This window comes from Lithobates pipiens, unplaced genomic scaffold (assembly GCF_037356315.1).
Source record: "Lithobates pipiens isolate NorthernLeopardFrog02 unplaced genomic scaffold, aLitPip1_a1.2 Scaffold_8, whole genome shotgun sequence".
Classification (NCBI taxonomy): domain Eukaryota; kingdom Metazoa; phylum Chordata; class Amphibia; order Anura; family Ranidae; genus Lithobates; species Lithobates pipiens.
Window position 1 is genome coordinate 277,766,074 of NW_027507903.1, and position 15,673 is coordinate 277,781,746.

The window sequence follows — 15,673 nt, forward strand, 5'->3', positions numbered from 1 at the left end:
TGACTGAATTCATCATGACATGTTTAAAAGCAGCAAAGCTTTGTTTCTATAATGAAGCAAAATAATCAAAAGATTGTATGCTTGTTAGCTATCCACAACAGTCAGGATAATACATGATTATGCCTGCACCTGTCAGTTTACCGCAGTCAGTGATCTAAGGAAAACAGAATGATAATATATGAAAAAGCAAAACGAACAAATAGGCCTATACAACATTTTAATATGAAACTCCTTGGAAATGTCAGACATATTTAATGTTCTTTTGGCTGAAGTCTGATATTACAATGATATACATTACTGTGTGTTGCTGGAACATGTTCTACAAAAGAGGCATGTTGTTGACTAAATAGCATGTTCAAAGGCTTGTACGCCATCTGTTGATATATTTTTTTACTGATGATTTCTATTGGCTTTGTAATATGCATGTCCAATAAAAACAAACCTAGTCTTTTGCATTAATGGATAGGTCTAGGCCAGGGGTGTTCAAACTTTTTTCAAAGAGGGCCAGATTTGATGAAGTGAACATGCACGAGGGCCAACCATTGAACCATTAAAATTCTGTCTGCGTGTTTGTTCAAGCACTAATACACTGCGCAGCAAGAATTCTCTTGCCTCTGCTCTTTAGGGGTACCAAACATAGGGTGCTTTTGGTGCAGTTCAATAATAAAAAAAAAGATTGGGGACTTCTTTCCCTACATTTTTGTGGGTAGGGAAGCCCATTGGAATGAATGGGCTTCCCTACACGCAGCACACAGCCACACAGATGTGAACCAAGGGCTTGTTCACATGTCAGGTTGGAGGGGCAGTAAAACTACATGGCTGTTTTTACCACCCCCAACTTCTCCCCCTTTAGCTGCAGAGGGAACAGCTGGGGGTGTACACATGATATGGCTGCAGCTGGAGGTATACCCAGGGTGAATGGGCCTGCACTGCAACTACCCCACAACTGTGTGGATTGCACATTTGCGGTATAGTGATGCTGCATTTACAGGCTTAAAACAGGTGGCGAGGAGGCAACATAATGCCTCTTTTCCGCCTTTCAAATGCCTCTGAAAAGCGATCTGTGCATGGATTGCTTTGCAGAGGAGCAGCAGTCCTGGCTGCTATCACACACAAGCCTTACAAAAGCAGTTCTGATGGTACAGGAATGGGGGGGTCTGGATTAAAAGTAACATACACACAGACGCATGCAGACAAATGCACGCACACACATACACACAGACAGACACACACATGCACACAGACAGACAGACAGACACACACACACATGCACACAGACAGACAGACACACACATGCACACAGACAGACAGACACACACACACATGAACACAGACAGACAGACATACACATGCACACAGACAGACAGACAGACAGACAGACAGACACACACACACACACATGCACACATACAGACAGACACACACATGCACACAGACAGACAGACAGACAGAAAGACAAACACACACATGCACACAGGCAGACAGACAAACACACACATGCACACAGACAGACAGACAGACATACAGACACACATACAGACACATGACCACACACATGAATAAGGCACTTTTAAAATTAATCTAGCTTCTAGCATAGTACAGTACCTTTCCAGCTTCCTCATTCAGCCGGGTACTGCACTCTAGGGGGAAGCAGAGAGCACAGCACACTCCTCTGCACTTTACTTTCACTTTTGAAGCTCACAGAGCTTCTCACAGTGACGATGTACAGCTCGGCAGGGGCTCGCTCATCTGACAGCCCTCATAGCCAGGCGGGCCATTCAAAACCAGCCCGCGGGCCACGATTGTCCCGCGGGCCTGACTTTGGACATGCCTGGTCTAGGCAGTATACATGATTGTAACAGGAGGTAAGAACAATAATGCATAAAGGGAATATACTAATGTGGTTTCTTCTAGACCACTTAACACTGGAGATGTAACTGGTGAATGAGACAATGAACCCTAAATCTTTTCTGTGGACACCCACTATCTCTCTCTCTCTCTCTCTCAATATATATATATATATATATATATATATATATATATATATATATATATATATATATAGTGTGTATATATATATATGTTTACACAAGGGGTGTACAAAGTTGATTAAACATTTAGGCCATTTCAAAGTAATATGAATGGCTTTTTAGGAACAGAAGTAGCATAAACATAGAAAATACTTTGTATGGAGTCTACCACACTCAACATGTTTTGAGGCAGCAAATATTAGGAAGACCACAAGGTTATTTTATAAATTCCTTAACTTTCTGCCAAATACACTGTAGAAAGCAGCAAGGCCATATAGAGTGACAGGTGACCGCTTTCATTCCACAACATAAACAACAAAAACAATGAGGTGCGATATTTAACAACTTGATCGAAAGTAATGTTCTTTAGCACGGAACATACAATCCACATTAATAATTATGCTACCAAAATGAGTGTGCTGTGTGTTCTGTAAATTGCCTCCAGCATTGTTCCGGTTTCTTCTTGCAGGTGGCTGCCATTTTGCTGAAGCCCAGACAGAGCTCCTGAGGAGAATTAAATCTTTAGGCTGACAGCAGATTGGCCTCTACATTTTCAGTACAGTGGCAAAAAATAGAGAGCAACTGAGCATGTGCAGAGCAAGTGAGATGATGTATCACTGGGTTTTAAACAGTATAGGCACTTATTTTTAATGTTTTATATGGCTATAACTGCACAAGGGGCCAGCCTAAAGTGACCCAGCAGGACTTCATTTTTGGACTAAAGTTCCACTTTAAGGGGGCATAGTAGATCTGATGATACCATTCAGTAAGTTTGTTTTCTTGTGGAGATGACAGAGTATACAGTGTATGTTGCCTCAAAGTCCTCCAAATCTGGTGATATAAGTTGTGGAAACAGCCATTTGTTTGTGATATGTCAGTATTTTCAGACATTTGCAGTTAATTCTGCATAGTACTGAGAGACTAGTTTAGTATTGTTAACAGAACATTTTTTTTTTATAATTCTGTGTGGCAGAGATATTTATTCAGTGAACCAAGCCGTGCCATAATAGCATAATGCAGTTTGATTAAGTATAGATGCTTATTAGAAGAGCTCTTGTAAGGTTTGGAAAATGCTGTCAACAAAAAGTTGGTGTAAAAATGTTACTCCTAAGGAGGAGCAATACTGGGAACTGTAGTGACCTCAAGATTCCCTCAAATCAGATTATTTGGGGTAATATATACAAATATATATATATATATATATATATATATATATATATATATATATATATATATATATATATATTATAGTTATAGTTATAATTATAGTTATAGTTAGTTTGCATACTGTAAAGAATATTATAATCCTTTATTACAACAATTCCAACAAGATATCTTAGATTGTGCCTATATGGTGAATTGTGAAGTTATATGTAAGAGGTTAGAGCAGCTGCATACATGGCTGTACTCATGTTGTCTTTAGAGCATTTTAGCTAGTCATGAATGTTGCTCAGTTGTGCTGCTAGGTAATAGCAGTGAAAGTTGGGAAATGCTAGACCCTCTGATTTTTGGGAGAGTGAAAAAGTTTTTAACAATATTCTAGGCATTCATTTCTGTAGTAGGAAGATCATACTTCATTTTTTTATTTTTATTTTTTTTGTATGACGGAGTACTGTGTAGAGGGAATTAGATAATATTTACAAGATCTTGGGAAAAATTAATTTTCAATAGGTTTACTCTGCCCATTAGAATTATCTGGAGGTCCATTCATTGCATGGTCTTGGATTGGAGGCAATTAATAAGTGGCAGGACAATATTAATTATATATGGCGGAATTGAGGTTTGTATGATTATTCCAAGATATTTAAAACATGTTCACAATTCTCAATTTTGAAAAGAGATGAAAGTTATGAGCTATGAATCTGGGTCAAGCAGAAATAGTAGGGATTTATCCCAATTTATCGTAAACCTGAAATACACTCCGAATTTCCTGAGGAGATTTAGTAGATGAAAGAGGGGCTGGTTAAAGTCTAAATTAAAGTCATCCACATACAGAGATATGCACTCTCCTAATGAATTTATTTTAAAACCTTTGATGTTGTGGGAAGAGCATATTATTGCTAGGGGCTCTATGGAGAGGGCAAAAAGTATAGGGGACAGGGGGCAGCCTTGTCTCATCCCTCTGTGCGCAGGGAAGAGTTCAGAAATAGAATTTTTGACATTGAGTCTGGCTACAGGAGCTATATATAATAGTTTAATCCAATGGATACATTTGGGGCAAAACCAAAATGATTGGGAGCGCTCAAACAACATTTAACACTTTCAATGCTTTGTGAGTATCACTGCTTGATCTTTGGAGTGGTCACGTGGATACTGCAAGTTTGTGTATGATCTATGGATGTTCATATGAGTGGAAAAACACACTGATCAGATCCCATCACTGAATCCAAATATCTGCTCAGTCAGATAGCTAACAACCTTTGCCAGCACTGTAGCATTAGCGTTGATGAAAAAGATGGAATCACACTGAGTGGAAGATTTATCAGGCTTTAAAATAAGAACAATCAAAGCCTTTCTACTAGTTTTTTTCTACTAGTGATTTTTAGTAATGATAGCCAATTAGAGAAGAAATTTAGTCGCATTCCTAATAATAATAATAACTATGGTTCTGGCCAGCTCAGTAGATTGTTTTAAAGGCCTGGATTCTTTCCTGAATGCACAAAATATAACTGGATACTAGCATGTATAGGTAAAGTTGATCCAGGGAATATCTGATTGCCTGTTGGGGAAGGATATTTTGTCTCCCTCTAGAGCAAATTGGCCCATGCTTTATTGTTCGTTTTTTTTTTTACCTTCCTCTGGATCAACTGTGGGTATAGGGTTGTGTATATAGAGGTATTTGTTTGTGTGTGTGTGTGTTTTTTCTCTGTGGGTTGAATTGTATGAACTTGTGTCTTTTTCATCCAGATTAGCTATATAACTATACTAAATAACATGTTATAATGAGTGAACTTTGTCCATTTTGTGTGCCTGTTCATGGAAATGGGCAGCACATGGTAACAAAAAAAACAAAAAACGGATGATTGTGCTTCAGTTACCACAATATTCAGCTCTCACCTAACACTAAACATCTTTTCATGTTATCTCAGGATTTACTAATAATTAGTACAGTCATAACTGAATTTCAGTACTGAATTTGTATTAAGGCCCCTTAGAGTGTTATCGCATGTTTACAGCTGTAAGGCACTGCAGAAAATATTTTGTGCTATATTTGCATAGATTTTAAAGATGGCTATTTATTAGCACTGTGATCTAGCTGAGGGTTTGCAAGTGGATAGGAAAAGCTATGGTGACAAGTTTTGTAAACAGTGCCTCCTGAGGAAGCCGTTTCAATCCGCAAAACTAGTAGAGGATCAATTTGTCTATACCCCACATCAACATTTATCTCTTGGGTGATCCCATTAGTAGTTATCTGTGGTTCAATTTTATCTTTTTTCTTTTGCATGTGTTTGTTTATATGTATTCAAATTTATATTAAGATTCATTTGTTTATCAGTACTGATATTCAGTACAACCTACTCAATGGGTATCCAATGGTCAGCCACAGCAACTGCCCTGACAGACCCTTCTTGCCTTGTTTTTTCTATATTAATTTGGATGATGGTACTTTATTAACTTTTGCTAGTTCCTTGTTATGTGAGGCAACACTCAAAATTTAACACGTTAATGTAGATATAGAGGTAACAAGCTTTTTACCACGCAGGAGTAACCTACATTCAATACACATAATGTCCTTTTTCTACTGATAGCATGTTAGGTAAATTGTAAACAGCAGTCCAGTGATAATGCTAGAATGGGCTGATTATCTAAACTGTAAGCAGCCAAGCAAGTTGTACAGTATGCAAACTCATGTTTATTCCTATCACATAATTCCTGCGATTTAAGCCAGCTATTTAAGGAGGTCAATGTGAAAACGTTACTACTGCCAAGATGGTACAAAGGCTAGATAACCTGCATTAAAAACGAGTCAAGCTGCATTTTTTTTCTTATGACCTCATGTGTAATTTCTACATTAGCAACATATATTAACTGATAATATGAAGCCGTATAGCAGACGAGGGTCGATTTCATCTGTTATAAAGATGAGCTTTATGTGCCGCATAAAGAAAGTCAGATCTGCAAGACTATAAATGTTAAGGCTTCCTACTGATTCAGCTGGCACCCCCATTTAAGGAAACAGATGGTAAGGTCATTGCTGGCATTTAGGAAATTGCAACTCTCAGAGCAGAAGACAGTGTGTATATTTTAGTTAGCATTCACATGTCATTTAATTGCTTTAAACACAAAATGATGTTTCGCAAGCACACAGCAAGTGGAAAAAAAAGCTTAATTACTTGGTAGTTTCTAAGGTAACAACATTTTCTCTAGGAAAATAAATTCCGAGATTTATGTAAACACAGTAATAATTAAAAAAAAAAAAAAACCCCAAAAAAACCACTGATTTATTAGGAGAGCGATGACATTTAGTTGAATCATTAAACAAAAAAAGTGTTGCTATAGGTTTTTTTTTTTTTAACTAATTCTGTTTATCCCACAGTAAATCTTTTCTGCAATTCTGAGTTGGAAAATATGAAACTTGAAAAAGGTACAAATCAATTTTTATTAAAATAACTCCACTGACATTTTACACCCAAGCTACATAATGTACATCATCTCAGTGCCCAGATTTCCTGCTGCTAGGTTATGCATTCAAGTTGGCTAGTTCGAAAGGCAATATTGATGTGCAAGTCCTGATTTCAGTGCTGATTTCAGCTGTGACATTCAGATGGTAGGGTCAGAATTTGGTGTAAGCAACATGAAAGCATGGATCCATCCTGCCTTGTAGCAATGGTTCAGGCTGGTGTAATGGTGTGGGGGATATTTGCTTGGCACACTTTGGACCCCTTAGTACCAATTAAGCTTTGTTTAAATGCTATCTGAGTATTGTTGCTGACCATGTCCATCCCTTTATGACTACAGTGTACTCAATGTTCTGATGGCTACTTCCAGCAGGATAATGCTCCATGTCACAAAGCTCAAATCATCTCAAACTGGTTTCTTGAACATGACAATGAGTTCACAGTACACCAATGGCCACCACAGTTACCAGATCTCAATCCAATAGAGCGCCTTTGGGATGTGGTATAAAGGGAGATTTGCATCATGGATGTGCATCTGACAAATCTGCAGCAACTGTGTGATGATATCATGTCAATATGGAGCAACATCTCAGAGGTATGTTTCCAACACTTTGTTGAATATATTCCACAAGGAATTAAGGCAGTTCTGAAGGCAAAAGGGGTTCCAACCAGGTACTAGCAAAGGGTACCTAATAAAGTAGCCGGTGAATGTATATTGGTGGTTGTAAGTTCTAATTTTATAGAAAACTTAAGTGATTGTACGATATGTGATCTGTCGTGTGATGATTTTTGAAAATATATACAGTTTTTTGTATTAATCACTAGGATATTTAACCTACCTGGCGGTTTTCCCGAGTGTGGCTCGAGGTTAAATTTCAGTACCATTATCGGTAACCCCGAGCCACACTTCGGGATTGCATTGCAGGATCCTGGTGCAATGTACTTACCTTGTCCCCAGGATCCTGCAATGTCCCCCCTGCTGTGTCCGCGAGATCTGTCCTCCACCCAATGCCTCTGTGTGCCAGGCTCTGTTCCCTGCAAGCATTGCGACGCATGGGGACGGAGCCCGGCAGCAAATTCAAAAAATAGAAAATACATAACACATACAGTACACTGTAATCTTACAGATTACATTACTGTATGAAATAATTTCACATCCCTTTTGTCCCCAGTGCTTTGTACAATGCCCTGCATGCAGTTTTATATTATATATACTGTTCTTTCTGCCTGGAAACTGGAGATTGTCCATAGCAACCAAAAAGTGTCCCTTTAAGTCAAAAGTAATGAAAACAGCGACAGTAAATGAGAACACTTGCAGAATTGAGCGATAGTGAACCGTGGGGAAATTAATTTTATTATTATATTATTATTTTTCATAATTATTTATACTTATTTATTATATTATAATTTATGTTTTTTTGTGTTTTTTTTTGTCATACCCGGGATATCTACTAGACTCTTGTTTGTACAGATTTAAGTGTGTTATTGCTAAGAATTACAGGCCTACAATATAAAACGCCAAATTTCTATGCAAAATAATTGTACAGCATATTGTTTATATAGCTCAAATGGGGTTGTAAAGGTATTTAGAAAAAAAAAATAACAAACTTGTTATACTCACCTCCACTGTGCAGCTCGTATTGCACAGAGTGGCCCCGAACCTGGACTTCTGGGATCCCTCGGCAGCTATCTCGGCCCCCCCCCCCCCGCAAAGATGTCTCACATCCATACGAGCTCCCTCGCATGGTGAGAAGTGCTTGCGGGCGCGCTCCCGTGATACAGCCGGGGGCCATAGCCACTCACTGTATCACTTGGCCCCGCCCCCCCGGCGCGCCGCATCACTGCATGTGATTGACAACACCGGGGGCCAATGGTGGCACTGCTTTCAATTCATCCACTGTAACCAATCAACAGCCAGGCTAAGTGGTGAAGAGGATGTCGTGGGGAGCGTGGGACTTTCGATGGGTCAGATAAGTAAAACGAGGGGGCTGGGGGGGCCGGTATTGTCTGATGTTTTTTCACCTTAATGCATAGAATGCATTAAGGTGAACATTTTTTTACCTTTACAACCCCTTTAATTAACTATAAATGCAATATAATAACACAAAAATATAAAATATATTTAACCACTTCAATACAGGGCACTTATACACCTTCCTGCCCAGACCAATTTTGAGCTTGCAGCGCTGTCGCACTTTGAATGACAATTGCGCGGTCACGCTACACTGTACCCAAACTAAATTTTTATCATTTTGTTCCCACAAATAGAGCTTTCTTTTGGTGGTATTTGATCGCCTCTGGGATTTTTATTTTCTGCTAAACAAATAAAAAAATACTGAAAATCTTGAAAAAAAACATGTTTTTTTGGTTTCAGTTACAAAACTTTGTAAATAAGTAAGTTTTCTCCTTCACTGATGGGCACTGATAGGGCTGCAGTGACGGGCACTGATAAGGCAGCACTGATGGGCACCGATGAGGTGGCACCAATGAAGTGGCACTGATAGGCGGCACTGATAGGTGGCACAAATAGGCACTGATAGGTGCCACGGATTGTCATGGATAGGTGGCACGGATTGGCATGGATGGGCGGCATGGATGGGCATGGATAGGCGGCACAGATGGGCATGGACAGGCGGCATGGATGGGCGGCACGGATGGGCATGGATAGGCGGCACGGATGGGCACTGATAGGCGGCATGGATGGGCACTGATAGGCGGCATTGTAATTTAAAGTATTGTAGGGATGGATGCCAATCAGTGCCAAACAATAATGCATGCCAATCAGTGATGCCCATTGTGGGCACTGATTGGCATCCATTATGGGCACTGATTGGCATTCATTATGGGCACTGGCTGGAATCCCTGGTGGTCTAGGGGGCATACCTGGTGCTGGCATCTCCTGGTGGTCTGGTGGCGTCCCTGGTGGTCCAGTGTGGGCATCCTCGGGGGGGCTGTGCTGATAATCGATCAGCACCGACCCCCCCTGTCAGAGGAGCAGCTGATCGGCTCTCCTCTACTCACGTCTGACAGACGCGAGTGAGGAAAAGCCGATCACCGGCTCTTCCCATTTACACTGTGATCAGCCGTGATTGGACACGGCTGATCGCGTGGTAAAGAGTCTCCGTCAGAGACTCTTTACTGAGATCGTAGTTGCAGGGTGTCAGACTGACACCCCGCAACAACGATCGCCGCAATGCGTGCCCCCGGGGGCGCACAGCGGCTTAATATCCTGATCACGTCATATGACGTCCGGTCAGGATATTACAACCACTTTGCCCCCGTCATTTTGCTATATGGCGGGTGGCAAGTAGTTAAAATTATAATAATCAATATATCAATTTGTACAAAAATATAATAGTTCCATGAACCAAACAAAAAAAATAAATGATGCATTGTAATATCTAAATATTCTGAAATCAAAACAATCTTGTGCAAAAAAAAAAAAGTCCAAGGTATTCAAAACTCTGTGTAATAGTGCACTCCCAGATGAATGAACAAAACCATCCCCTCAAGGGTACAGTAATTTCTCACCTTAAAGTTTGACCCTCATTACAAAGGTCACAGCACACTACTTTCTTATACCAGGACCCAGCAAGGTGGTTAGTAGTGGATACAGAAATGGTGACCCTCCAGTCTGCCTCAGCCAACATGTGCCAACAGCATGACTTCATTAGGCTTACAAGGAGTGCACTATTCCACCAAGTTATGGATACCTTGGACTCTTTTACAAAGACTGTTTTGATTTCACACTATTTAGATATTACAGTGCACTGTTTACAGGATCTCACAAAAGTGAGTACACCCCTCACTATTTTGTAAATATTTTATTATATCTTTTCATGTGACAACACTGAAGAAATGGAACTTTGTTACAATGTAAAGTAGTGAGTGTACAGTTTGCATAACAGTGTACATTTGCTGTCCCCTCAAAATAACTCAACATACAGCCATTAATGTCTAAACCGCTGGCAACAAAGGTGTGTACACCCCTAAGTGAAAATATTTTGTGTGGCCACCATTAGTTTCCAGCACTGCCTTAACCCTCTTGGAGATGGAGTTCACCAGAGCTTCACATGTTGCTGCTGGAGTCCTCTTCCACTCCTCCATGATGACATCACAGAGCTGGTGGATATTAGAGACCTTGTGTTCCTCCACCTTCCATTTGAGGATGCCCAACAGATGCTCAATAAGGTTTGGGTCTGGAGACATGCTGGGAACATCACCTTTACCCTCAGCTAATTTAGAAAGGCTGTGTTCATCTTGGAGGTGTGTTTGGGGTCGTTATCATATTGGAATACTGCTCTGCGGCCCAGTCTACAAAGGGAGGGGATCACGCTCTGCTTCAGTAATCCATGTCCTTAGTCTGCTTGTTTTCAGCAAACTGTTTGTGGGCTTTCTTGTGCATCATCTTTAGAAGAGGCTTCCTTCTGGGACCACAGCCATGCAGACCAATTTGATGCAGTGTGCGGCGCATGGTCTGAGCACTTACAGGCTGACCACCCCCTCCCTTCAACCTCTGCAGCAATGCTGGCTGCACTCATATGTAAATTTCCCAAAGACATCCTCTGGATATGACGCTGAGCATGTGCACTCAACTTCTTTTGACAACCATGGCGAGGCCTGTACTAAGTGGAACCCGTCCTGTTAAACCGCTGTATGGTCTTTGTCACCATGCTGCAGCTCAGTTTCAGGGTCTTGGCAATCTTCTTATAGCCTAGGCCATCTTTATGTAGCTTTCTTTTTTTCAGATCCTCAGACAGTTCTTTACCATGAGGTGCCATGTGGAACTTCCAGTAACCAGTATGAGAGAGTGAGAGCAATAACACCATTCACACCTTGTAACACTAAAGAGTCACATGACACCGGGGAGGGAAAATGGCTAATTGGGCTCAATTTGTTGCCAGTGGTTTAGACATTAATGGCCGTGTGTTGAGTTATTTTGAGGGGACAGCAAATTTACACTGTTATACAAGCTGTACACTCACTACTTTACATTGTGGCAAAGTGTCATTTCTTCAATGTTGTCACATGAAAAAATATAATAAAATATTTACAAAAATGTGAGGGGTGTACTCAATTCTGTGAGATACTGTATCTCCCATTTGGTTTTGGAACTAATATATTTTGTGTTTGCTGAAATATTCACACATCCATGTGCACAAATTGATATGTTTTGATCGTTTTACATATTTTATATATTTTTTGTTATTATATTGCTTTGAGGGCTCATTAAGCATTTATGCAGCACTGATTTTTACATATATTAGGGTAAATTTGTCACAATGTGCTTGCAACCCATCATCATTTTGGCTGTTGCCAAAAAAATTGTTTATACACAATAAATATACGTTTATAAAACGACAGCGTACTTCAAATGTCCCGCCCTTGTTCTTTTGGTACATTAGATGTAGTTGCTTCAGCAGGGATGTTGGCATGTTTGGTATTTTGTTCAAACACAGTAAATAATCTAAGCTTCACCTTATGTGCTAATGTTGATTCAATGTCCTTTAATCAAAGCAGCCCAAACAAATCTGGCATTATACAGTACATCACTATTTTACATAAACTTACAACATGGATAAAAGTTTGCTGGATAAAATATATTATAGGGGCACATAGCACATTCATGACATCTAATGTGAAGTCATAAATGTTCACTTTAATGCTAGAAGTCTAAACCTGGTTTGAGCACAATTACATATTTTCTATATCAGTAAAGGTATTCAGTGTGGTATTATAATTTCTCATACCTTAGATGGAATGTGAAATACTGTTGACTTGTCTTCCAGTCCCCAGAGAAGTTCTGCAGGGAAGTCAATCACACAGCAGGTAGAGTAAGAATAAAGATACTTCTTGAGGAACAAGTGCATCCCTGCATAGCGTACTGTAATCCCATTACCAAAAACAGAGTACATTGTATCCCCAGTAGACACTGTCCCATAGCTTTTCTCTGAAAAACATGCAAAAAAAGGGGTTTTAATTATTTTGAAATTTCATAGAATGTGATTTCAATAAAAAAAATAAAAATAAAAAAAATAAAAATAAAAACAATAAAAATGTCAGTTGTTTAGGAAACAATTAGAAATTTCACATTACTGTGAAATTAGTTTGCTCTGTTATACCCAACACTAATCATCATTTGTACTGTCATGCCTACGGTCTATTATTTCCATATGTCTGACTTGTGAGAATATGATTCATTATTTATTTTGATTAAAAATGTTGAGAAGCTAAAAAAAAAAATGGCAATTCATATTTTTATAAAAAAATTTCTAACTGCCAGGTTCTTCCCTAGCATATCATATGTATATTTCCAGCATAAAAAGCTATGCTCTAAATCTGTAACGGAAGAGTGAGCACAAAGTATGAATGATTAGTAGGTTTTACACCACTGTGTGTGTGTGTGTGTGTATGTATATATATATATATATATATATATATATATATATATATATTTTTTTATTTTATTTTTTATTTTTTCTTAAACAATCTTTATTGTAAACATTTTTTAAATGAATTGGACCAAGTCTTCAATTTTACCGTTGTGTCCGAGGGCGCGAAGGGTAGATGGGGACAGTGTCCCACTGCAGTGGGTCTCCACTCTCATGTACCTGGAGGTCAAAGTCACGGCCAAAGTATGGGATTATATGCCACTAAACCTTCTACCACTGGTTCCTCGCCTGACACAAAAAATACAGGCTTGGAAACAGCTTCCTCTATGTGTATTAGGACATATAAATCTCCTGAAAATGAAGTTCTTGCCAGTTATTCTATATTTCCTACGGCACTCTCCAGTATGAGTCCCCAAATCATTTTTCCAAAAACTGAATAGTATTATTAGTTACTTTCTGTGGTCTCCCAAACCACCATGCATAAGCATAAAGGTACTTCAGGAACCATGGGGGCAGGGGGGACTAGCACTACCTGATTAGCAGAAGTATTACTTAGCTGGACAGATGGTTTTTGCAAGACGCTGGTTGAGGGCGGAGGATGGGGACTCGGCCACGGTCCTTGAGGCTGCTCATTTGGGCTCCTATGAGAGTTTGAGACTTGCGCTCTATAGAGGCCCAAAATCCAATCTACCTCTAACAGATTCCATGAAGGCAACAATTAAAGCCTGGGAAATAGATACAACTCAAATTTCCCCCAGCTATGTGGAAATTACACCATCTGCCCCATTATGGATGAACCACAACCTACCTCATTTCTATTCCCTGCCGGATCCCATAGTTTGGGCTAGTAGGGGGGTTAAAGTACTAGGAGACATTACAAGAGAGGCCTAACTCTTAACGTTTGACCAACTAAAAGCAAGACACAACTTACCTAACTCTCACTTTTTCCGGTATCTACAATTACGCCATGCATTCCAGACACAATTTTCCACTCAGAGGGTGGAGGTACTCCCCACTGTTCTGGAAGATTTATTGGCGGAAGAGTAATTGCCCAAACCTCTATCAACTACGTATAAATCCTTTTTCAAAAAAACGCCACTCGATGTAACTAGATGTAGGGGAAAAAAGGGTAGTGGATATCCCTGAAATCCCTGAAATCCAAGGAGAAGACTGGGAGGATATGTGGGACCACCCCTTTAAGCGCCTGGTATCTGCTAGGGGCTGCCTTATACATTTTAAGTATCTGCATAGGATTTACTATACTCCAGCTAGGTTGGCAAACATATACTCCTCTGTTACGGATGAATGCTGGAGGTGCTCTGCCTCACCGGCAAATGCAGAGCGCATCTTCTAGAGTTGCTCGTGGATCCAGAGCTTCTGGTATGCGATCACCTCCTGCTTGACAGAGGTTCTCAGTATCCCAGTTCCTACAACCTCAAGAGTATGCCTCATAGGTTTAGTTGAGGAGGTTGTCCCTTCTTGGCACACCGCACTTTACTTAATATATGGCTGTTCTATGGTAGGAAGGCTATTCTACTACATTGGAAAAAGGTAAATGCTCCTACAATAGTATACTGGATGGTTGAGTTTTTGGGGGGATGGGGAACTGAATAAAAAGAATTTATTAAAAAAAAAAAAACATTTTTTAAACAGATAAGAATGCAGAAAGATCATATACAGACTTTAAAAAGGCCAATGCAAAAAGTTATATGACATAATAAACTACACAGAAAACCATCCTGGCGATTGAAAAGTTGCTCATCAAGGCCAAAGTACAAATGGCAAATTAAAGAGCGCATACATTTCATCTGTGATTTTTAACATTAAAACCCCAAAAAATATGTAACAGATATTCAATATAGCATCACTCAGTAATGGCCAGAAATTAAAGGAGGAGAAAAGAATGAAAGTGAGCAAAAAAAAGGGGGGATGGGAAGGGGATCTCTCTCACTTCCCCTCTTGCATGACCAAAGCATATTCCCTTGAGCAAGGGTCCAATAGATTTCATTTTTCCTCTTTAAACCTAAGCAAGGCCCCTTCCACGAAAAAATTACAAATACTGTAGCTGCTGAATTTTAAAGCCACACAAAAGGGGCACAAATCTGTCCCTCCTCCTCCTTACCCAATTCAGTCTACCTTTGCTATAGTGAGTGATTACCTCTCAGCAGCCTCCACTGGTATAACTCAGAGCTGATCGTATAGCACAGGGTGTCCCAGGTCTTGGCAGCACATCAGCTGTAGACTGTAGCCAGCAAACTTCTCTGCCCCATCTGCTGCAGCGGAAAAAAAAATACAGTCCCTGCCACCCACATGCGCAACATCTAAATGCAAGCTTGTCAAAGCTGTTGGCTTTCCAACTTCTGCCTTTCAGCCTGGTGGATTCTGCCCCCTTTCTTCCATGTATTCGCACAATGTGCTATACCACAATGGCAGGTTCCCAGTCACTACTACCTTTCACGTAAGGCCGTTTCTTCTCTCTACCATCACATGAAAGGGAATGTTCTGGCATCATTGGACAAGGCAGTCAGCCATAAAATCCACCTTACTGCTGACACCTGGTCCAGCAAGCATGGGCAGGGAGCATATATTTAGCTCACAGCACACTGGGTAACGCTGCTGGCAACTCAAAAGG

At 40.0% G+C, this 15,673-nt stretch overlaps 1 protein-coding gene across 2 annotated transcripts in view; it reads right to left on the reverse strand.

The window, feature by feature from the left end:
- CFAP54 (cilia and flagella associated protein 54) overlaps positions 1 to 15,673 on the reverse strand; it is a 538,848-nt gene that overhangs the window by 34,810 nt on the left and 488,365 nt on the right. For both annotated transcript variants that reach the window (XM_077472059.1, XM_077472058.1), the window contains exon 64: positions 12,400 to 12,599. In XM_077472059.1, the coding sequence (XP_077328185.1) occupies positions 12,400 to 12,599 (200 nt within the window). The remainder of the gene's footprint in view (positions 1 to 12,399; positions 12,600 to 15,673) is intronic.